The sequence below is a fragment of the Quercus robur genome, chromosome 2 (genome assembly GCF_932294415.1).
Source record: "Quercus robur chromosome 2, dhQueRobu3.1, whole genome shotgun sequence".
Lineage (NCBI taxonomy): Eukaryota > Viridiplantae > Streptophyta > Magnoliopsida > Fagales > Fagaceae > Quercus > Quercus robur.
The window spans coordinates 85,894,319-85,918,732 of NC_065535.1; the positions used below are offsets into that span (position 1 = coordinate 85,894,319).

Below are 24,414 nucleotides of genomic sequence, written 5' to 3' on the forward strand. Positions count from 1 at the left end.
ATACTGTTCATTAATTTATCTATAACATTATAAATTTGAGATTTTTTTCTTATGTCTACTTTCAAATATCTCAAAATATCCTCCCTTATAGTTAAAACTAACATTTATGAATTCCCATCACCAAAAGAAATAAAACTAATATCAAACAAACTTACGATTAAAAAAAAAAAACGTAAATGCTAAATTTCAAATTTCTAAAATATTTTTACCCAAAAAAAATTCTAAAATATTGGTATTTATTTTGTTGAAAATAATGTAACTTGTTTCTTTGTTAACTTCTTGTTAATTAAAGCAATATTGTTAACTTCTCACTATGTGACTTAGCAACTAATTTATTTGAAATCTGAAATTAGAAAAAAAATGGTTCATTAACAAATGTCTTTAGAGCATTCGTTAATTTTTCCCAATTATCAATATAGCTATATATACTCATGGCATGGGTGTAATTTTACATGAGATATTTTTAAGAATGCGCAAATTTTTTGAAAAGAAAAATAATTTTTGCATCAAAATTTTTGAATTTAACGGAATATACTAATGATAGAGGACGATTTGTCAATTACCAATCAATCAATGAGGACAATGCCCGTTTTCATAATTTAGTGAGGACTTGAATTGACCCAAATAATTAAGATGGAAAATTACAATTAACCCAAATACACTATTTTATTTTTTATTTTTTATTTTTTTGTTGATAAGAAACAAATTATTCTTTGTAGGATTGATAGTGGCATTTTCAGCACGACATTTATACTTTAATTAAAATACTCGTGGTGCGTCTTGATTCGGTGTTACTTATTGTACTCTATTATATATGTGTGTGTCATGTTTACCAGTGCTCTTAGGGCAATTGATAATAAATCATTATAGGAAATTTTTTACACTATTTTAATATAAAAAATATTAAAAATCGTAAAATAATTAATTATTTTATCATTTTTCTATAAAATATTTCTAAAAGTAATTCCTAAACCAATACCCTTGAACTTAGATATCCATTCACATTTCCATATATATATATATATATATATATATATAATATGAGAATGTTACATATATTTTCTTCTTAAAAAAAAAAAAAAAATGCTCAAGAGGATTCATAAATTAATGTCTTACAATGCATGTGAATTGTTGAATTGTGACCCACCCATCAATTCTTATGACTTTCATGCCTATAACGTGGTTGCTGCCTACTAGGTAGGATGCATCTATTGGAAAATTTCAAAGTTGCAGTTACTTAAATTACTATAATTTTCAGAGGCTATTCCCAATTATGATGCAGTTGGTGGAGACCTCTGTGTTGTGCAGCGAGCAAGTGGCCAATGACCATTTGAAGCGTTTGAAATGAGTTTTAAAAATGGACTTTTGAAATATTTTTGATTTTGACTTTTTTTCTACACAAACAAACAGAACTAAACCATGTGTTTATTTTGAACGAAAAATGTAAAAACGAGACCTTCTAGAATTTCAGATGTTTTGAATTCTAACTGAAAATGCAAGTCGACAAAAAAAAATTTCTATATCAACAGAGAACAAGTCTATTAGGTTAGAAAAACTCTCCTAATTGACTATCTATTAACTTTTTTTCAAATAACCTTCTTGCTCACACTAATTATGTATCACTTCTTTTTGTGCAGATTTCAAAATTGGGGGTTTGTTTTCGAATTTGAGGCTCCCTAATGATCTAAAATAGAAAATGTTTTTCTATTTGGAGTCTATTTTTGTGAATGAAAGTGTTTGTTTATTAATGATTTTTCATGTAAGTCAAATAACAGAAAATGTTTTACTCATTTTCAAGATCACAACCAAACACCAAAAAAGAAATCAAATTTTCAAATTAAAAAAAAGAAAAAAAGAAAAAAAAGAAAGCCATTTTATAGAAAAAATTGTTTGTTGAAACAAATAGAGTTCCAAAAATACAAACATATGAGAAAGTTCAAGTTCACTATATATAGCGTACAAACACATCATATGCTCTTGTCACAACTACCAGCCAGTTCACCATGAAATTCCTATCATGATAGGAATTTCATGGTGAGGGAACACCGACCCACTTTGCGTATTATATGACCTTTGACCATATCATAAGGTGGAGCCGTGGAGGAACGATCGATGTCTACTGTTTTAGCATGATGCCTATGCCTATAGCTCTTGCTATGAGTGATCAAAGGATGCTCAGTCCAATGTAATTAGATAAGCAATAACAAGCTACTTTGTCTCTTTAGAGCAACCATATCAGTGGTTGTAAAAATGTGTAAAATACAAAAAGTATTCAATTTTGCACATTTTAACCAAAAAAAACCCACATCAGTCTTTGTAAAAATGTGCAAATATACACCATGACTTTGCAAATGAACAGTAACCATGCATATATGCACGGTTACTATTCATGTGTAAATGATATTTTATTCTTTTTTTCTCTCTCCTCTATCAAACTACTTATCTTCCCCTACGTTTACAACAACCCAGTGCGGCAGAATAAGAAGAAGGAAGAAGAAAATAACTACCCACCCACCAAACCTAACGCCACCACCAAACACCGCTACCTAGCACAGAAAATTAACCCAAAATCAACGAAAAAACAATTAGAAAATCTAACTCAAAATCAAGACAAACCCACTAGAAAACCCAACTCAAAATCAATCAAAACTCATCGGGTAATGCAACCCAAAACGCCCAATCTACTGCCCCTACTGCCGCCGAGCCTTCCATTCTTACCGCCAGATCTTCCATTGCTATCGTCAATTGGCGGTGGGAGGTGAAGGGTCGATGGTGGAGGAGAGAGGGAGGGGCGAAGGAAAGAGGGAGGGCAAAGTCGAGAAGGAGGCCAAATCGGCGAAGGGTTGAGGTGGCGGCAGCAGCGAGCTGGATCGGCGGCCACGACGGGCTGGGTGAGGCGGTTGTGAGGGAGAGAGTGAGGGAAAGAGAGGAACGGGTGAGAAAGCTGAAAAAGTAAAATAGATTTTGAGGGAAAGAGAGAATGGGTATTAATAAATAATAATAATAAATAAATAATATTATTTAATTAGAATAGATTTATAAAATAGATAAACTAATGTGGGTGTTTTGGAAATGTGATAGTGTAAAATAGAAAAGTAGGTTTTTAGTGTAAAATAGACGGAAATTTTTAGATGAACTGATGCGGCTGCTCTTAGTCTTTAGGGGTTAGAGCACTCCCATCTGGCTTAATGCAATTTTATTCAAATTTGGTCTAAAAAGCTATTTTAATTAACTCGTTTGTAAATACTCTTACATCATATTCAATATTCTATTTTTAAAATTTTATTTTATTCATTATTCATTGTTTTTCTCTCTCTTACCCATTGATTTTTTTCTTCCTCTCTCCATCTCTCTTTCTAGATCAACACCTTCACATACAACCCAAATAAATTGTGGCCAACGTCCTTCACCGTGAGCTTTATTGTGACCAAAGTCAAGAGAGAGAGAGCTCCGATTTCCAAGAGAGATTTGCTTCATCGTGAACCCCAGTATTTTTGATTTAGTGATGCATGATCTAGAGAGAGAGAGAGAGAGAGAGAGAGAGAGAGAGAGAGAGAGAGAGAGATTATTATAAAATTTGTTTGTTGATAAACAGTGCCTCAACAATAAGTGGAGAAAGTATACCATGCGGCAGGTATATGCAACATCTCTCACAGCAGGTGGGTCCCACACATTAGTGGGCCCACCTGCTAATGTGTAGGACCCACCTATTGTGAGAGAGATATTGTATATACCCACTGTGGGTATAAGTTTTCCAATAAGTGTAGTGAGGTATTGGCCATTATTAAATTTTTTGGGTAAACTATATTGAGCATGATGCAAAGCACTTTTAAGGGAGATTTGCTAATTGTAAGCAAACTCTTTGCGCTTAATGCTCTTGCACCATGATAGTTTCAATGGAATTTAACTAGTATCCCTATGTGCATGTTTGGCTTATCTTTCACACGGACCAAATGAGAGAGTCAGGCTTGAGATAGTGTGCCTTCCATTGTGGTGGGGAGCAATGGTTGGAGTTTAAATTTTCAAAATGAAGTTTCATACATATATATACTTAGATTAGACTAAAGTAAAATTTCTATTTTGTAAAAACAAAAAATGGTTAATGCTATTCCGGTACAAGTATGATTACACATGAGGTTTTTTGTTAAAATCTAGAATTATGAACTCAAAGTTGTTGATTTTGAAGTGTAATTATTTATACTTTAATTTCCTTTAATTGCAAACTGGTTTCAGGCACTAACATATGTTGAAAAAAAAAAGTTCTAAAATATGTAAAAAAAAATAAAGGCTCTAACATAAGGGCCCGTTTGGTAAAAGATTTCTATTAATATTGTCTGTATTTTTTGGAAATACGTGTGGGTGAAAAAATGTGTAAAAATATGTGTAATATTATTCAAACACTGAAAATTGTTGTTTAAACAATAGTAATAAACGAAGCCTAGTCTTGCAAATAGAAATCCCAAAAAACATTCTTATTCTATCTAAGAGTAATATTACAGACACAAATTATTTTACAATATTTTTCCTTCTATTTAATTAGACCCTCTCTAGTTTTTAAGATTTTCATGTATGGTTTTTGAAGATTTCTAACATAATTGATAGCTTGATGACCAAAACAAGCTGAATTTAGACTGAGCTTATCACTCTCTCACTTCTGCCATATCGGACCCATAACACTTCAATCCAAAATGGTATTTGATTGAATCGAGGGTCCACTTTCAAAAGGCCCTTGTGTGATAGGAATACCGAATATTGAAAGAGGAGGCAGTTTCATTCAAGAACATCATTATTAAGCTAGTTTGGGCTACTATTCCCTATGGAGGCAAAGAAATGAAAAATGTCACGGTAGTATAGGATTAAATAAAGTGAGAAGAAATCCTGAAAACAATCATGATTGATGTCAGGTGTAGGTTACTGTATAAGAAGAAATTCTTGAAAACTCTATCCAAAGTGAAGGGCATTAAGCATGTGCTGCATGTGGAGGTATTGCCTACCACTGTGGTCCTTGTTTGGTTGCTTTCAATCCAAGTTTGTTAGGTAAAGAATGCTGTTGTTGACTTCTTGTGAAGTATAGTTTAGATTTTTGCAGCAATGCTGCTTTGTACTTTGGATGTTTTATGACCTGTAGTTCTTTGTTTTTTGTTTGAATAAAATTCTCACTTTTTTTAAGGGAAGTGTGTAACACCAATATCATCCTGTACTTCGACTCTAATAATATAAAAGCGCTTAGTACTGGGCTTGAAATTTTGCCAAGCTAAAATTATGAAAGCTTTCTGTAATTTGCAAATTTAATTTCCTTCCTGCTGTTGCAAAACATGTGGATAGGTGTACATTGAATCACTTGCAATTAAAGTAGAAATAGTACGGATATATAAAGTGAATGATGATTGATGAAGCCATTAGAATGGATGGTCCGAATTCAATTACCTAGCAAAATGCAGGACAGAGCATTAAAACATATATATATAATGCTAATTTAACATAATGAAAAATTATGGCTTGTGCTAAACTGCTAATCCGATTATGTAAAATAAATAGGTGAAAGCCATTTGTTAAGTTTCTACTTTGACAGGATTGAAGGGTATGGGGAATTTTCTTTTGGGCTTAAAAAAGGGTATAAGGATTTAGCTTCTACTCTTTAAATTTATTTTGAGGCCATAGATTCTCAAGGAAGAAAAAAAAGAAAAGAAGAAGAAGTCGAAGAAGAGAGGGTAGCGTCTCTTTCAATACCATGTGAGCGTCTCCACACGTGGGCCAGACATAAGAGTGTTTTGAACCTTGGGCTTAGGTTTACCTCACCCCACCTATTGGTGAGACTTGAACCCAAGCGCTTATGGCGAAGAATCTGAGCTCATACCACACATTGACAAGCTTTAGTGGTGTCCAACATATTTTTGATTGAGAAATATTAGCACATAAATTATTCAATATGCAATTTAGGTGATAATTTGTGACTGAAATAACATCATTAATTTATACTAATTATATTATGTACCAATTATAATAGCTCATATCATTAACAACAATCATTTTTTGATCCGATAGGAAAGCGCCCACCTTAGCTTGGTTAGTCAGGTACTTGATGATTATATAGCAGACAGTTGCCATACGAATGGCCGAACTCAACTGAACTCATGTCTATATATTATTGAGATTTTACTCCACCTCATTGGGCCTAAACCAAGTCTGTAGAAATTGGATGAGTTTTAAAAGTTAAAACTTTGATCATTCAGCCTTCTGAACACCAAGCTTAGTAGGGTACTAATCAAGAAGCAAACTTGGAAGTATAAAGCAAAGCCTCAGAAGCCACCTATAGTCTGAAAGTCTTAAACTTGTCTTCACCCATAAACTTAAAAGATTATTTACACATTTCCATAAATGCCATAACATGATAGAAGATTAAAAAGAAATTCCCAGTCAATGAGATCGGTGGTTAAAACATGTTCGTGCATAATGGCACTTTGTTGAATATGTAAGTAAATAAACTACCTCTTCTCTATTAGACTTTTTCATTGTAACTGGCAAAACATTAGCATGATGTCTGAGCTACAAACGTACTCTATAAATCACAATTCACCTCCAAGTTCCATTTAATAGGCACTGCGTATGAATTGCATTCAGGAAATTAAAGAATTTTGAACTGTGGTCTCCTTTTTCTTAATGAATTAAACCGAGTACAAAAATCTTCCTTTTTTGTTTCCATTCAGGAAGAATAGATATACGTACAAGAAAATTAACTAGTAGATACCAGAAGGACCTTGAATTAGTGAATAATGGTTTTAAGGTAGAGTAGGAGAAAGGGAAGGCTTAGCCACTTTGAGCTCTCCACAGTCACTGATATATACAGTCTTAAGAGGCCTGTTCCATATTGCACGAGCATTTTGGGCTCTTTCATCTCCAAGAAATTTGGCCAAGTCATTGAATTGGCGAATTCGTTCCCCTGGTTTGTATGTAGGGATGGAGGCTATGGCTGCCACAATATCCAAACCTGGCATACAGTTCAGCTGAGAGGTTAGTCATGCACTAGATGATAATACAGTAGAAATACTTTTATTTACAATTTGTTGCTTTGAAGATCCTTTGCATGTTTGAGATTCTGCTTGTGCCACTGACTTAATTTTGGTTTTAAGCCCAAAAATGAAATCTCATTAATCAGAATTTTTTTAATTTGTTGTTCAATTACAAAAGTTCAATGCATAACAGATGAGAGATCTGTAGATGCATGAAATTATATGTAATGATGGGGAAGGTGTTTATCTATATGCGTGGTGCACTACATTCCAGATATCAACTCTTACATGCTACAAGCTGCCATGTACTAGTGAACCAGAAAGCTAGAATCACCAAATCTAGGAGTTTGTCACATGTTTAAAGAAAGCAGTGACATTTTTATTAGACCAATCTTAGATACACAAGTTTTTTCACAAATCATTGAGATGAAAGTTATGATTGGTACATCACTTTCACATGAGCATACTACTAACATCACTTTTATTGTACATCAATCACAACATGTCACTTTGTTAGTTATGAGAAATTTTTTGAATTTTTGGGTGTAGTATTTATTGCTTGTAGTATCAGGGTATCTATGCTACGTATACCAGTAATACTATAAGCCAAAGACAGAATTTTAATGTCTTAGCACCACAAAGAAGATCATTGATGCACTCCAAACAGTCCACAAAAGTGATAAGAGGCACAAAACCATTTTTCACATAAAACCATCATGCCTCATTAGACAAATATTACAAAAGAGCTCTTCAAACTTCTATATACTCATTGAACTTCTGAGGAGGACAAAAGAGACACCAAAACTGAGAAATGCATGCGATATTTGTTCCAAAAACAGACTTTTGAGACAGATGCCTTAAATAAAGTACTGATTTAATTAACACATGGGAAATGCTAAAACTATTACCAATTTTACCACAAAAGACTTACAAACCGAAATGACAATGAAAGCGATTAGTGATACATAAATAAATGTATACATTTATATTCTTTGATTGTTGAAACATCACTTATCTCATGAATTTGTAGTTAAGTCCTAGCATCAATCTTAACTTGAATAACTTCACAACCATACAAAGCAAGAGGCAATGGCCTTATATAACATTCCAGTGAATCGGTATGGTAATGTATTATGTATATATAGCTACCCCTACAAAAATTACTAGCCCCTGAATTGAATTCTGTCAATTAATTATCAAAACACGAAGCTTGACCAAACACCAACCATATATCTTTGGTCATATCAAAAGAGTTCATTTCTAAAAGACTGGTACAAGAGAATTATTCAAAATCATAATAATGTGCACAAAAACTAACCTTCAAGGACGGTCCCGAAAACAATGTTTTTGTTATCGAGTTGTGGACAAGGACCAGGTCCAGTGGTGATCAAGAACTCAACGTTTCTGTAATTTGGATCGAACTTAATGTCTTCATCATCATCATTCTCAGACAAACAAAGCGAAACAACACCAGCACGCGAGTGCGGGAGCAAGAAAGCTTTGGACTCAACAGCCTCAGTGTTGCGAGGCAAGTCATGAGGTGGGCGAACCTCAGCCTTGTCACGGCGGCCTTGGCGACCAGCGAGGAAGAACTGACCCGGAAAGATTTTGTGGACGAGGGTGTTCTTGTATGAGGAAGAGGAAGTGGAGGAACACATGGACTTGAAGTTGGAGACAGTGAGAGGGACGAGGTGGCCGTAGAGGCCGAGAATGAGGCGGCCTAAGAGGAAGGATTCGGTGCAGAGAGGAGTGGAGGGGTCGGGGGAGAGAGTTGGGTTGGTGTTGGGGAGGAAAGTAGTGGGGCAGAGGCTGAAGTCCATGAAGACACGGTCGGTGATGGTGGTGTCAAGTGGAGGAGAGGCTAAGGCTAATGAGGGTGGTGGTGGTGGTGGTAGAGTGGTTGTGAAGGAGAGTGAAGTGGTGGAGAGGAGGAGGGAGCGGCGGGTGATTATGGGGTTAAAGTGGAGAGGAGGAGGGTGGTGGTTGTGGTGGTGGTGGGAAAGGAGGAGTTGGGGTCGGAGTGTTAAGGAGGGGGCCATGATGGTGGTGGAGTGAACATGATGGGAGGGAGATTGTTTTTTGTTTGTGGATGGGAATCATGATGGGAGGGAGAGGGAGATTGGTTTTTGCTGGAGGATTGGGGTCTACTCATTTACAATTTGGATAGAATATGAACAGTTCTAAACTTCTAAAAATTACACACTTTTTTTTTTATTTTTTTTTAATTCAAGTGTGGCATTGTTTTCATTTTTGGTTTAATTTTTGCCTATAAAATCTGATTTTGTATTCAAAATATTCTTTTTGTACGTATCAATAGCTATTATGGCTTTGGAGCATTCTCATCTTGTTGCAAAAATTTCTCTCCATTTTAATATAACAACTTACTTTTTCTATTTTATATACTCACTTTTTAAAATATTTCACATTAGATTATTTTACAGTTTACACTACATTTTATTAAAATATCAATTTTTTTTTCTTTCTTCACACACAATAACCACCATCCACTCTCTTATTTTGTCATCAAGATACGTAAAAAAAAAATAAACAACTAAATGCAAAATGAATAGTATCAATATAAATTTATATAATTATTGTAGCAAATTTGTAATTTACATTGTTATACACAAACTGATGTGAGTTATTTTTAGACAAAATTGTGTAAATTCTATTATACACATGCTAATATAAATGCTCTCAGTGATAGGAAAATCAAAAAAGAAACAATGTCATTTTGTTTGCACTTAATAACTAAATCAATCACAAAGATTGACCGAATGCCTATTTTGAACATGAAATCAAATTTGGTGGACAGAAACGAAATCTTGAACTTAAGGGACCAAAATATATAAAATCAATCTCAAACTTTTAAAGATAAAAAATATCAATTAGTCAAAACAATATCAAACATACGAAAAATTTTATTTTTTTAATTTTTTTTAAATAACATATAAGATGACATCTTGTGTTTGATATAATATAATTTTCATAACTAAAAAAATAAAAAAATAAGTTAATTTTACTATTTTAGTTCCTTTAGTTAGGAGCATCTTGTACTTATACCGACCACACAAGCCCATGCGTATGAGGTATGACCAACTAGCCAACATCTTCACCAAATCTCATTTGTTAGGTCAACTTTGCGATCTCGCATCTAAAACTAAGTTGACTTTCGATTACCCATTTTGAAATTGAGGGAAGTTCAGTTGTGAGAGCACTCAATACTCATTAGATTGCGGGCCAAGCCCATTACTTGCATACAAGAGTGTGTATTCAATCCATAAACTTTATGAAGCCAAATCAACTCAACCCGATGCTTTGCGTTGGTTGAAATTTTATTTTGAATTTCGGGACGAGGGTGGGACAGGTGGGTGGCTCGGATTGGAATTTTGATTTTTGCATAGTTTCCTCTGAAAGGTACTACCCATTACTGATTATTCTGTCTCAGTAGATAGGGTATTTAATATTTATCATCATATTGTCATGCATGATGAATTGACTTCTACTTTTATGGAACACAGAATCTGGTTATATGGGTAATGGATGCAAGCATTTTTTTAATATCCGGAAATCTAGCCCTGGTGACCCTATGACCCATCACGCGTACGGATTCAGGAGTTGTGTACGGATTCAGGAGTTGTGTGTTCGGGTAGTAACATGCCCAATTACTGTCCAGGTGGTCCTATACCATAATGCAAAGCGGGGGTTTAAGTAGTGCCAGGCAGTGACTACGCTTATAAACTCCTTTTTTTCCTTAGCAAAAAAAAAAAGTGATGTTCAGATTTTTCACCGTTCTAAATTATTCCAATTTCAATAAATACATGCTTTTATCTGAATAAATGAGAATGAATTATCCATTTAAAAAAAAAAAAAAATATTTTGATAGCTTGTGAACTATCGAAAACTTGGAATAAAATGCAGATCAAAGTGACAAAAAAATTGTATCATATATGTCTTGAATACTCAAATGGCATTTTTTTGTGCTACCTCTTCTTTTAATTTTTTACAAGTAAAAAATTCATTTAAAAAGGCACAAGGAGGAATGCAATCCTAGTACTTGGAAATATACCCTTTCTTTTAAATAATTCTAAGCAGTAATGATTGTACATCTACTTTTCTGTTATATGGAATCTTCCAAGCCATTGTGCAACTGGGTTTTTGTCTTGATTTGGGGAGAGAGAGATGGGATACAAATTTAGGATTAAGGTCAGTAGCAGTTTTGTCTTGATTTGGCTCTGGATCTCATTGTACAAAATGGGGTTTTAACTTAATTTGCTTAGACAAAAATATTTTGGTCAACTTATTTCATTGGATTCAAGTCCTTGTTGTCCTCAATAGCATTTTTTATTGCTGCCAACTTTTTTGATTTTGTATTCTCCTAGTTTGATTTATTCCTCATTCCAAGAATATATCCCTACCTCCAGATGGACATTTGAGAACACATTGTCCTTGTTTTCGTAAGTGATAAAGTGAGCACAAGGGAACAAAAACATAGAATAATGTTAAGGCCAAGTAATTCGTTAAACAAAAGTTTTGATAATAAATTATGCTTCTCTGTTGTCTGTTTTGTAGACTTTAGTGTTAAGAGAGAGAGAGAGAGAGAGAGGATGCAACTTTGGAATTGTGGTGGAGTGCTAGCAGTGGTGCTTTGTCTTGGTTTGGTCTTGAACTCTTGTTTGAACTGATGCTTTTAATGTGAGAAAAGATTATGCTTGTTTCCACAATTAGAGCACTGGTGAACTAAAACATAGAATAATGTTCAAGCTAAATGCTTAATTTAACAAAAGTAGTAATATTAAAAGGTGAAAATATACTCCTGGTCCCTAAAATTTAGGTCAGGTTCTATTTTATTCCCTAAAATTTGAAAAGTTTTTTTTAGTCTTCAAAAAATTAAAAACTTACCAATTTAGTCTTTATGTAGCCTTGCTGTTATAATGAAGTGCCACATGGCTGTAGAATTTAGGCATGTAAGCAAGGATTATAACGGAGGGTGATTATATTGGAATGTGTTCCGTTAATAGGTTTAATAATTAATTTGTTATTGTATTGCCAGATTAGCAAGAATTATAACAAAGAGTGATTATATTGCCTAGTACCAAAACTATTTCATTTCTAGAGAATCATTATATTTGGAATGTGCTGGGTAGTCTGAAAATTAATCATGGCAAATTTACTGCTTCATGTCATGTTAGAAATGGGAGAATTAGTTCACAATACTGAGCGCATCATGTAGGTAATGATTCAGACTCCTCAGTGGGTTTGAATCATTACCTGCATGATTCACATGATTACTGGTGAACAAAAAGGAGACCATTTTGCACAATTCACTAAATAACCTATGTTTCATGAAACCCAAAAACATGTCATGGACTAGGTTTCAGATTATTCACTTGAATCAGAAAAATGTTACACTGAAATCACCTGGGTAGCACCAGTAATCATGTGAATCATGCAGATAATGATTTAGACTAACTAAGGAGCCACATGATTACTAGTGCTACCCAAGTGATTTCAATGTAACATTTTTCTGATTTTAGTGAATGATCTTAAACACCGGTCCATTACATATCTTTGCATTTCATAAAACATAAGTTATTTAGTGAACTGTGCAGAATGGTCTCCTTTTTGTTCACCATGTTGATTGACTTTTGCTTATACAAAAAAATCTTATATGCATAGGCTTCATTTGGATTAGCAGTAGAATGATATTAAATTGTTTATTTAGCTTATGTACAACTCTATTAATGCTTTAGTTTTTTAGGTACAAATGTACTTTTGCCTAGCTTATTTTTAAGCACAATAAACCCAATGAAAATAAGCTTTCCCAAACAAATGTGCATCTTTCTCCCAGTTTTCTGCCTGTCTTAGGACACAGTTTGAGTTGCTGGTCTTTCCATTTTGAGGGTTGGCCTTTCTGCATGATGATAAAAGGTAACATTCTTCTTCATCCTAATTTTGTAATTGTTTTTATTTGTAAATAGAACATGCCTAGATTGGTAGATGAGGGGTAATGTTGGCTATATCACTACTACAATAGAGGTAGCCATTTGTCAACATTTGTAAATATATATACAAATCCTGATTAACTTTCTTATTTGTGTTGCTGTGTTTCTATCTCTGCATTGAGATAGAAGAAAGAAGAGAACATATAAAGAAGGGAATTCCAGAAATTCTCCTCATTTAGTGAACATTCTTTTGGAGGAAGATTGGGGGGGCCATTGCTTTCATTGTTCTTAATTAAAATAAATGAAAATTTTTGTTCAATATCAAAATCTCCTTCATTTATCTAGTTCTTGGTTCTTCATTTCCACCTATTCTCACTAAATACATTTACATTATCAAGAACCTCAGTAGTCTTGCATTTGTTGCAAATAACGTTATCATTATGACATGTTGAGTTTGATTTCAATTATTTTTAGACAGCTAGCTGATGAAAGGAGATGATCATTTACCATAAGAAAAAAGGATGCGCCTGTTCTAGGATATCCCATAGGCTATAGCACACATCCACTTGAACCAGCCTATTACTCCAGCCTACACAAATCCCAGGGATGTATTCAACGAGAGGGGAAAGTGGTCACAGGTGACAATTAGTAGTGCGGTTCAGTGGAAGATCGGTGCTCTCTCTTATCTCACCTTGGTGCACTGTGAAGTACTGAATTCCTTTGACACTGAACCAGGACCTAACAACCAAAGTTTTGTACCTGGCAGTAGCCTAGCTTAGATGTATTCTATACAATGTCGAGTTTGAACCGTGAAGTTTGTTACAATTTATGTGCGTAGCTATAGAAACTCCAGTAAATATATTACAAGCAAAAATTGGAGGTCTGCAAACTGTTAGCAGTATCTGCTCTTTTCAAGTTCAACCCTTATCTGTTAGAAATTAATTTGTAATTTGAATAAAGAAATTTTTAGATGATGGCTGTTAGTATTTCAGGGTGATAAACTGTTGGTGTTCTGTGTTCCTAAGGGTCAGTTACTTGTATCTAGAAGTGTAGAAGGCTCTTTCAAGCATAAATAAGTGCTATTGTACTGGTTTATGCAGATCAGAAAAACCTGCCTAGCATTGTGCAGGAGCAGCAGCTCTGCATCACAAAAACCTTGTAATCCATTGCTATTTATCAATAAAAATTCCGCATATGCCAACATTATCAAGCTATTAAACCAGTGCTGTATCTAGTTATCAAGTAATTATAAGTTGTTATAAGTTGGTTTATATAACTGAGAGTGGTTAAGGCAGTTAGGTGTAATTTTCAGCTTAACAAACTTGGTTATTCTTTTAGTAGGTGCCCGAGCATTGAGTCTGTATGTATATAAATACATGATGTACTCCCCTCATAATGCAATGCAGAGATTCATATGTTCTCAATCTCCTATGATTTTACCTTTCTTATTCTTCAGAATGAGTTTCTTTACACAAATGAGCACCAGACATGTGAATCATATTAATGACTATGTTCCCATGTCTTCATCCTAAAATAATGTTTTTGTGTTGTATTAGGAGCGTCACTGCAAATAAAATAAGTGTTGTGATCAACAATACAGGGCCATGTGAAATTGAATTAGAGTACAATATTGCAGAATTCTGACACCCACCCCCACAACCCCCCCCCCCCCCAAAAAAAAAAAAAAAATATATATATATATATATATATATATACAGACATGATTGACAGTAGAAGAATCCCGTGTGCTCACTCTGCAATTTCTGGAAGACAGTAAAACTAAAGAATGAGGAACAATAGACTCGCTTCTCATTTCCTAACCTTTTTGTTAAGGATCCGATAAACTCTATTTTCTGTGACAGGGTCCCATTTGCATCTTCTTTGTTCCTAACTAACAATTTGTCCACAAGAGATGATGGACCAGAGAGTTTGGAAGCTGCTGTAGACAATGAATAGTTTGTCCATTACTGTTTCTTGGGAAACAGACTTTTGCTTTGTTGAGGACAGGGATTAGAGCAAACACCCTTTGACTTGTGCAGTGCATAGCTGCAGTTGCGATGGTATGGCCTCCGCTCTATCTCCTTGTCCTGCATCGATAAGCTTCCATTAAAGATGCACTGGAGCATCATTTGTGCTGCTCCAGTGGCCATTATCTCCTCTCTCTTACCTTTTTTGAGTCCCTGTTAATGTTTGTATACCAATTATGTGTTTTTGTTGGGAGGGGAGGTTGTTAACGTGTGAATTTGAATGTTTTGAAACCATTGCATGCTTTTTGAAGCATTTATATAGAGCAGGGGTGAGGTTAAAGAATGGTAATTTGGATTAAATAAAGAGGGAAAAGAGTTTGTGTGGTTCTCCCCCGTAGAAGTCGAGAAATTTTGTCTGGAGGCTTATTGGCAAAGTAGTTATGCAACAAAGGCAAACGATTTTCCCTAGGAAGTTTCAGGTTTTGATTCTGGTGCCTAAATTAAGCTCAGAAGGATTCTTAAGAAAAGACAAAAATAATTTGGCTTGTTCTGTCTTGCTTATTGTGGAACTCATTTTAGATGTAGGGTTTTAGTATAGATTACTCTAGTGTTGTATCTTTCCAACTAACTTTTGAGAAGGGATGCAATTTTGTTGCTATGTGTGATATGGGTGCTTATATCTATGCAATGAAGGATCTGTAAGAGTCCCACTGGTCACTTTTAAGACATGAAAAAAAAAAAAGAAAAAAAAAAAAAAGAGTAACATATAATCTGTCTTAACTATGTTTTCGCTTGACCATGATGTTGGTCTGGTCTTTCGCTTGTACGTACATCGGCTTGTTGGTGCTCGGAATAATAACCTGCGCTAGGTGCTCAATTTGTAGCTTGGTTTTATTTTATCATCATGATTGCTGTTGTTCACTTGTTCTTATTTGTGCTGAGCAGTTGGTGGTGGTCTAGGGATTTCATGTATACCCCCTTTGAATTATGAGATTTCAAACCTAGTTTTGCCAATCTAAGGAAATAAAAAAGGTTTCAAACCTAGGTGAGTAATTGGCCGTATAGTATGCATATTTGATTATGATGTAAATTGTTTACGTTACCTATGTTTTTAACTCGAAAAGGAATAGAATTAAAGTAAGAAAGTTTTGTGGGAATCTGATTCTATGTATATGTCTACTTGGTTGTTTTGACGTTAGGAGAAACAAATAGTTCATTGATGTGTACTTATCAAAAATAAAAAGTCTGGAAGCAAAATGCATGGCATGTAAGGCTTCTTTTTGTTGCTTTCTTCTTATTTACTGGGATATAAGACGGTCAAATATTAACTCTTCTCATGTAATCTTTAGGAGAAACTTTTTATGTACACCCTGTGTATGTGATGAGGTTTCTCCTCCTTCTAGTAGAACTTCTTGCTATTAGAAAAATATGAAAAGTAAAAACTATAAAATTGTAATGTTAAGAAAATGTAAAGATGAGAAATGAAACAGATTGGAACTCTTTTTTGGGTGTGACCACTCACCAGTTAGACATCCTCAAACAACTGTTGTGTCTCACTTATCAAAGTCAAATTGTATTTCAATTTATTACAAATTGATTTGAAAAATAAAAAAATAAAGAAGAAGATTCAATTTAGAAGTTTGAGTCAATATGTTTTGTTTGATATACAATGTTATGCAGAGGTGCTGGAAATTACATTATGTTATTATTCCTCAAGTCTAGTTAAAAATTACTGTATCTCTCTCTAAGCAATGCTGAATGAGAAATTGGCCTACTAAATATTTGGGTGTTTGTAGGCTGTGCTTTCTTGAATCACTCGAGTCACATCATCTTCTTCTTGACTTATCTTGCATGATATGTCATAGAAAAGCTGTGATTAGCTGTCTTTTTGTTTTTTGTTTTAATTTCCTGCCCGGAATTGTTACAAGTGTTATCTTTTGTGCAATGATCAAATGTTTTGCTCGCTGTTAAAATATTGCATTTTTTATGTTGTTAAATGAATTTCAAACAGAAAGCAAGGAAAATGGCAAATATATTTTTTTGGCAGCCAGTGCTGTTGGGAGCATATCTTGCCATCAAACATCATTCTCTCTTGGAAAAAGAAAAAATAGGATGCAATATCTATGTTGCCCTTTTCTCTGTTTGAGGAGCAAGTTATATAAAATATAAAAATTATAAATTTAATTCATAATTTAGAATATTTGCTACATTCAAATTTTCAAATAGCATGCTAAGTTGAGAATTAATCTGCACAATCTTATTTTTTTTTAATTCTAAATGTGGGGAAAATGAGTTTAGTCGATGTTACTGGTTGCTTCATGCTAGTAATGGTTCAGACCTGATGCTATATAAATATAAACTATTCAGGTATCGGGTAGTGTAGAACCTAGCTAATTTGGGGCATGATGTTAGCATTCTGATTACTTAGCTACTCCAAATTCCAACTTTGTACTGAGTACTTCAGAATGGTTCCATTGGGATCACCTAAAGTTGGGGATCATATTGGGTTCTCAAGTGCTTCTTGCTCTCAGCTTTCTGCTAGGTATATAGATTGAAATTAATCTACTTTATTTCGTTTCTACTTTAATTGAGATGAAGGGTTCATATTCCATCCTCATCCTGATTTCAGCATAGTATGGGGGCCAATACTGGTCACCTCATTAATAATTTTTAGGTTTGCCCTATGAAGAAATGCCCCATGTTATTGTGAGTCGGGATGGATGCAAGTGAACAAGTCTTGAGCATGAGATGTTGTACGGTTTCTCCATTGAGCAGGAAAGAAGAAATGTAACTATCTGGAAACCAATTCCTCTTTCCAGATGGAAAAATTTTAGGAATAAGAAGAGGAGACCTAGTGATTTGAGAGAGAGAGAGAGAGAGTGTGTGTGTCTGTGTGTCTGTTATCAGAATGCTGCAGGACTGCCATCATATCTCTGGTTCTTGTTCATCTCATTAAGATGTTATTGGCAAATGCAAATGTTGTTCATTATCTGGAAGATATTTGACAAAGCTACTTTTTATGGTTTATATTTTTTTTTTGTTCTCTTTCCTCTCCCTTATATACATATATTTAACCCCTAATTCTATAGTGTTGATATATTAGTTACATAGCCTAAATTTCTTTGTGTTTTCAACATTTTTCCTAAACACAAGATTGTTGAATGACAAATTTGACTTTACCTACCTTATACTTGTAGACAATCTGAATGAAAGGGAAGTTAGTGGATATACAAAAAATAATGAAAGGGATGTTAGAAAATAGAAAATGTGAAAATTATATCAGCTAAAACTTAAGAACTTTTTGAAGATAAACTTATTCTAGATTAAAACGTCCATAGCTAATAATGCTAGCTGCAACTCTCCACCCTACCCAAACCCCAGGCAGCTGAAATTCTGAACTAAGTAATAATTTTCCTTAATAGCCAAGCTATAGGTACTGTCACTAAGAAGGGAGAAAGTTAAGTAAATAAATAAATGTGGTTACAGGTTTATGTTTATTTATGTATTCAGTGCATAAGTACTGCAGCAGAGAGCACAATGGACAATGCTATATATGCAGGGAATGGAGTCCGGTGAAGTATGTCTGACAGATTGAGTAATAAAAATCAGATTGCCCAAAAACATAAACCCTCTATACTGTGTTAGTTGTACTATCATTGCAAGCAGATTGAGCTATAAAAATCAGAAAGCTAGGGCATATGTACTTAAAGTTGAATTGTTAGTTGCATGCAGATAATTTTTTTCAATTATTAAAAAAAAAAAAAAAAAAAAAAAGTGAAGACAATGTTTACATAAAACTTGGGTAGAATGTACAGTTGATGCTAGAGGAAATTGATGCATTCATTCCTCAAGCCTTATCTTGAGGAGCACCGGAGAACTAGAAATAGAAAAACAAAAATATATAAAAGGGTTCTGTTAATGGATACCCTTAGGATATTTGTTGATGGATCATTTTAGGAAAGTTTTAATGTCACTTTCATAAGAAATATTAAAAAAAAAAAAAAAATGTCAAAAAAGTCTATTGCTTTTTTGTTTTTCCATAAAAAGTTTCTAAATTTTTTTTCTAAACCAATGTCCTTAGGGCATCTATTAACTTTTCCATATATAAAATAGCTTCTCATTCCTAACTCATTCTTCTGATTGAGCTGTATCAAACCTCTGACAAATTTGTCCACATTAGTATCTTCTCCATTTCTGTTCGACAATTCACCGAGAAGAGAGGAGTGAGAAGAGGATTTGGAAGCTGCTATGGACAAGGAGCACTTGGCCTGTGATTGTTTCTTGGGGAATGAAATATTCCTTTGATGGGAACAAGAGTTAGAGGAACCATCTTTCAAATTATGTAGTGCACAGTTACAGTAGCGATGATATGGCCTTCGCTCAATCTCCATATCGTGTATTGATATACTTCCTCCAAAGACACACTGAAGCATCATTTTAGCATCTCCAGTGGCCACTCCTCTCTCTCTCCCTGTCTCTCCTTTTGAATATGCTGTATTTCTGAAGGTATGAATGTGCGCAGATTTGTATACTTGCTTGAGTTTGAAGATGTTGAAACTTTTGCATGTTTTGTGAAGCATTTATATAGAGCATGGAATTAGCGTATATAGGTGGGAGTACTCTTGGACAGAAAAAGTTTGTGCTTATGCACCGTTGAACTCGAGAAAAAGTAGTTACACGACTAAAATAAACGTTTTCCTCTAGGAAAGTTTCAGTTTTGGAATGTTGGTCTTTGACTTTTCCTGTGAGAGAGTAACTTAGGAATTGAGGAGCCCTTGGTTTGGCTTATTCTTGTTTGCTTGACTTTTGAATCTATTGTAGTAATGGGATTTTAGGCTTGCATAGATTGCTTCGGTAATACTTTTATAAACCTAATTTGTTTGGAGGATCCTAATTTGAAAGCTCGAATTTGTGTGAAAACACAAGAGCTGTTTAGACCCTCAAATTAAAATTACGGCTCGGTTGATTTTACTTTAACTTAAACTAAGTGCGAAATAGAGTAAATGCAAGCGAACAAACAATATAACTACTCTAAGCCATATTTATCAAATATCAACAATAAAATGAAAGCTAAAAGAGTAGGGAAGAAAAATGTAAAGACAAAATAACACATCAATGTGTTATCGAAGAGGAAACTGAAGAACTCGGCGAAAAACCTCTCCACCGCCCTCCAAGCAGTAAATCGATCCACTAGAGAATGAGTTCGAGTACACAAATAACAAAAGACCCTCCAAACCTAGTTTACCCCATGTACTTGAGCCCTCCAAGTTCCTGCTAGCAACTAACTTGATGAAGTCTTGTCTTCTCTAACTCTCCGAATCACGCAATTCAGCCCAATTGTATCCGCTAAACAAATGGCTTCTTCCAATGCTTCTCAGTAGCACCAAAACCTCACTTTATACTCAAAATGGGTGTGGTAAGTGTTTAAACTATCAACCTCTCAAGGATTTGGATATGAAGAGGTTGGAGTTGAAGAAACCACAATGGATTGTGTAGAAGATTGTGGGTATAACAATCTCTCACTCTCAAGGGTAATGGCTAGGGTTTTCTCTTTGAAAAACACGCCTCTCAATATGTGGGTAATGTAGGTATATATATAGTGTGAGTAGAGACCTGGTGTATCAGATATGACAAAATGACAAAATAGAATGTTTCGCGAGTATCTCGCAGGAAGGCTTTATCCGCGAAACACTCGTGAAAACTAGTTGTCACCATTTGTCATGACTCTTCGCATTCCAGTCATGTGCTGAGCACATGGCTTCACTTCGCGGGAAGTCTTCTCGCGAGCTACTCGCAAAATCTCCTTTGATCTTCAATTTGTCTTGAGTCTTCACACTCTCTCACACACACAACCTATACAAAGAAATCCCACATATAATACGGGGTACATAAGATTGAACAGAATTACAATTAAATTTGACACATGTTAAAGCATTTTAATATTAATTAATTAAAATGAATAAATGTTACAATATAAGTGTAAAGATATGGAGTGAATATGAAAGATGAGGAGTTAGTGAAAATATTTAATCTCATATTGAAAAAGAGAGAGACTATTTTATTCTTTTTAATTATAGTGATTAATAGGCTAACATGAATTGTCTCAAATATTGGGATAGATACGTGCGCAAGGGGTTGGTAAAGAGTGGAGGTATAAAAATTGGAAATGAATCAACCTCTTGGATCCTCCTACTTAACAGCCCATTCAGAGTAATTACCATATCCATTAGTTAGTAAATGGCCTGAATAGACTCATTCATACACAATCCAATTTACTGTAATATACAATATACACACAAAAAATAGAGAGGTTCTTGACAAAGAAGGGTGTTCTTTTTGGTGGAGTTTTGGACTTGAACACTTTGTGCAGAGGTTGTTCTAGTCATACGACACTTGTTAAGCTGTTGTATCCTGGGGGAGACAAGTCAGAGAAGGTTTGCACCGATTACAAAGTTTAGCCAACCAAGGGCTTGAATCTCTTTAAAGAGAGCAAGTATCGCACCTTAGTCCAAATAGTATTGTGTAATTTCTTTCTTTACGTTAATAATATTCAGAAGTATTATTCAATTTCTCGTTGTGTTATTTCCATTATTATTGTGTTTTGCACCAAAAACATGGAATTATAGCCAACACAAATTAGTTGTAAATCACAATTTTACATAATTTGTTGTCATATGTATTGGGGGCGACTCTTTCTATGCAATAAAGGATATCAGTTTAAGCATCATTATACTAATCAGAAGTAGGAAGCTAAGTATTTGTTTTTCTGAATAGACATAATATAGCTCTCTCTCTCTTTCTATGCAATAAAGGATATTAGTTTAAGCATCATTATACTTTATCAGAAGTAGGAAGCTAAGTATTTGTTTTTCTAAATAGACATAATATAGCTCTCTCTCTCTCTCTCTCTACATATATATATATATATATAATTGATTTTGATATTTGGCTTACACAAGTTCATTACATGTCCAACCTAGCTACATGTGTCTTATTTGTTGGTTTAGATAAATAGTTCAAAAGTTTTCAACTTGGCAGATGGAAAGAATGCAAAACAATGAATTTTGTTTCTATATAACATTTGACTGTTAATCAAGTTTTTTCTGTTTATTCTGGTATACGATATCATGAATTGGTGCTTTAAATTGTGCCAATGAGCTCTGGCTCAAATGATACTTCCTCCTCCCACAAGAAGAGGAGGAGAGCGATATCATAAGTTTATAACCAGCTAGTTGTGGGTGTGAACTAAAAAAAAAAAAAAAAAAACAATGGTGCTTGAAAATGCATTATGATTGTTAAGACATCACACCTTATATAATTGCATTCAGCAAAACTTTCTTTTTTGGTTCATATTTTTGATCGGCTTCATTCCCTATAGTAAGATGAAGTTTCTGACCTAAAAGTGTAAGAACTCAGTGGACCCCCCCCCCCCTTTTTGACCAGAAAAATAATGCTTAATGATAATTACTAATGATGCTGAAAATCGTCAGTAAGTCACACAGTTCTCATGCGCTCGAAACAACACCTGGGAAACAAAAACAAAGAAGACCTTGTAGAGGATACCGGTGTGGTACCGGCCAAATACCCTCCGAAGGTCAAGTTAAAGAACTTTCACAACTTTAGAGTGCTAGAGTTGGGGAAATTATGTGTACCTCGGTTTGTGAGGGCTTTGAGGTTTTTATAGTTGTGTAAAGTTAACATTCGTTTCTTAGCAGAGAAGGTCTTTCCTTGTGGGGAGGATCCTTGTTAGTACGCGTATTTTGCGGGATCCTTTCCTTATAAGGGTTTTCTTGATTAGGGTTAACCGTGAGGCGTAAGTTATTTCCTTATGTATTTATTCGTGGAGCCCAAGCAAAAACCATGCTGGAACCGTCAAGAGACCTTTTACTACCATCAGCTTCTTTTTGTCAGCTTTCCATCACGTCAAGGTGGTCTGGTCGTCAAACAGCAAGTCGTCGGCTTGAAGGGCAGAGTCATCGTCTTTGGTATAGTAAAGCTGACGGGTCCAAGACTAGTATCTTTCTAAAATTACCCTTATCAATTACCATAATTAGTTGGTGTTTGTTAAAAACAAGAATAAAATAATAAAGAGAAGTGAAAGCAAGAAAGAGCGAAGAATACAAGGGGAATAAAGCCTTAGTGGCTACATCTTTAATGTATATTCAAGTCCATTACAACAAACCCTATAATATATAGACTAGAAGTGGGCCTCTTGGCCATTACATCAACATAAAACCAATAATTTAACAGTGTTAAATAATATAACAACTTAATTTGAATCTTAGAAAAATTTTTAATGAATATTGTAGCTCATATAGGTAGTGATAGGAACGCATGGTGTATTTCATACTTTTGGGTTTTCCCATTGTTACCTTATGGTTGACTCTCCAAATTTGAAATATTTATCCATGTTTGCTATACGAACAAGAATACTTTTAAAGAAGAAAATTGCTGGGGAATATCAAACGTGCAGCTACATTTGTAGCTTGAGATTTCTAATGGAATTGATTAACTTTGAGCTTGAAATTTAAATTTAATTTATTCACTCTTTTAAGTAGCTGTCAGGATTTTCTGAGATTTCTAATGGAATTAATTAACTTTGTGCTTGTAATTACTTCTATTCACTCTAAGCAGCTGTCAGAATATAGGAATATTTGAGCCCTCTTCTTCTTAATTTTGTGGTGGGGGGGGGGGGGATTGGGTGATTGGTCAAGTGTGGGGCTATGCTGAAGCTGTTATCGTATTATTGTTTCTCAAATGTAGGTAGAACTTGCTCTTAGGAGTTGAGAAATAAGAAATTCGCCAACTCATCTACCTGCTGGCTTCCGACTTCCAAGCCATGCTTCAGATTGCGTACAAGGTGTATTTTTGTTACAGGTAACTCATATCACATCATATGATTTTTCTATTAAATACAGTTATCTGTTGCTTTATTGGGATGATCATTTTTTCTTTCTTGACACAGTTTGTATCTCTTAATCCTTGTTTAAATGATTAAATCACTCTCTGGAAGTAGTGAGCAAATTGAATAAATATTTTTTAAGGAGCCAGTTGCATTAAAGGTCGATATTACAAGATCAATCATCATTGTCTTGCATGATAATTAGATCAAAAGGAAAAGAAAATACTGTGACAGTGGGACTGCGATATTTCTCACTGCCATTGTATAATTGAATGACATATCTAGTGTACTCAATTTAATGATGGAGAGATTGAAGTGTATGTGAATCATAAGATAAGAGCAAGGTGAACGAAGTGGAGAAACACGTTTGGAGTATTGAGTGATCATAGAATTCTTTTTTAATTTATGAGAAAATTTTATAAGATTATTATAAGACCAGCTATGCTCTATGCTCTATGATGGACCTCATAACCATGCAATTTGAGAGAACTTAAATGAAAAAGAAAAATAAATAGTAGATTTACTCTTAAGTAAAGTAGTTTAGTTCACTGGCTAGCTCAAATCTGACCCTTATCCTCACCATATATCCA

At 34.4% G+C, this 24,414-nt stretch overlaps 1 protein-coding gene across 1 annotated transcript; it reads right to left on the reverse strand.

Annotated features, from left to right (window-relative positions):
• Window positions 1-6,625: 6,625 nt before the first annotated feature.
• On the reverse strand, window positions 6,626-9,157 carry LOC126715526 (peptidyl-prolyl cis-trans isomerase CYP28, chloroplastic). The gene is made up of 2 exons (XM_050416166.1): window positions 8,329-9,157; window positions 6,626-6,988 (listed from the first exon to the last, which is right to left on the reverse strand). Exons 1-2 carry the CDS (start codon window positions 9,047-9,049, stop codon window positions 6,780-6,782), a joined length of 930 nt encoding a protein of 309 aa, XP_050272123.1. The 5' UTR covers window positions 9,050-9,157; the 3' UTR covers window positions 6,626-6,779.
• Between the last annotated feature and the right edge of the window lie 15,257 nt (window positions 9,158-24,414).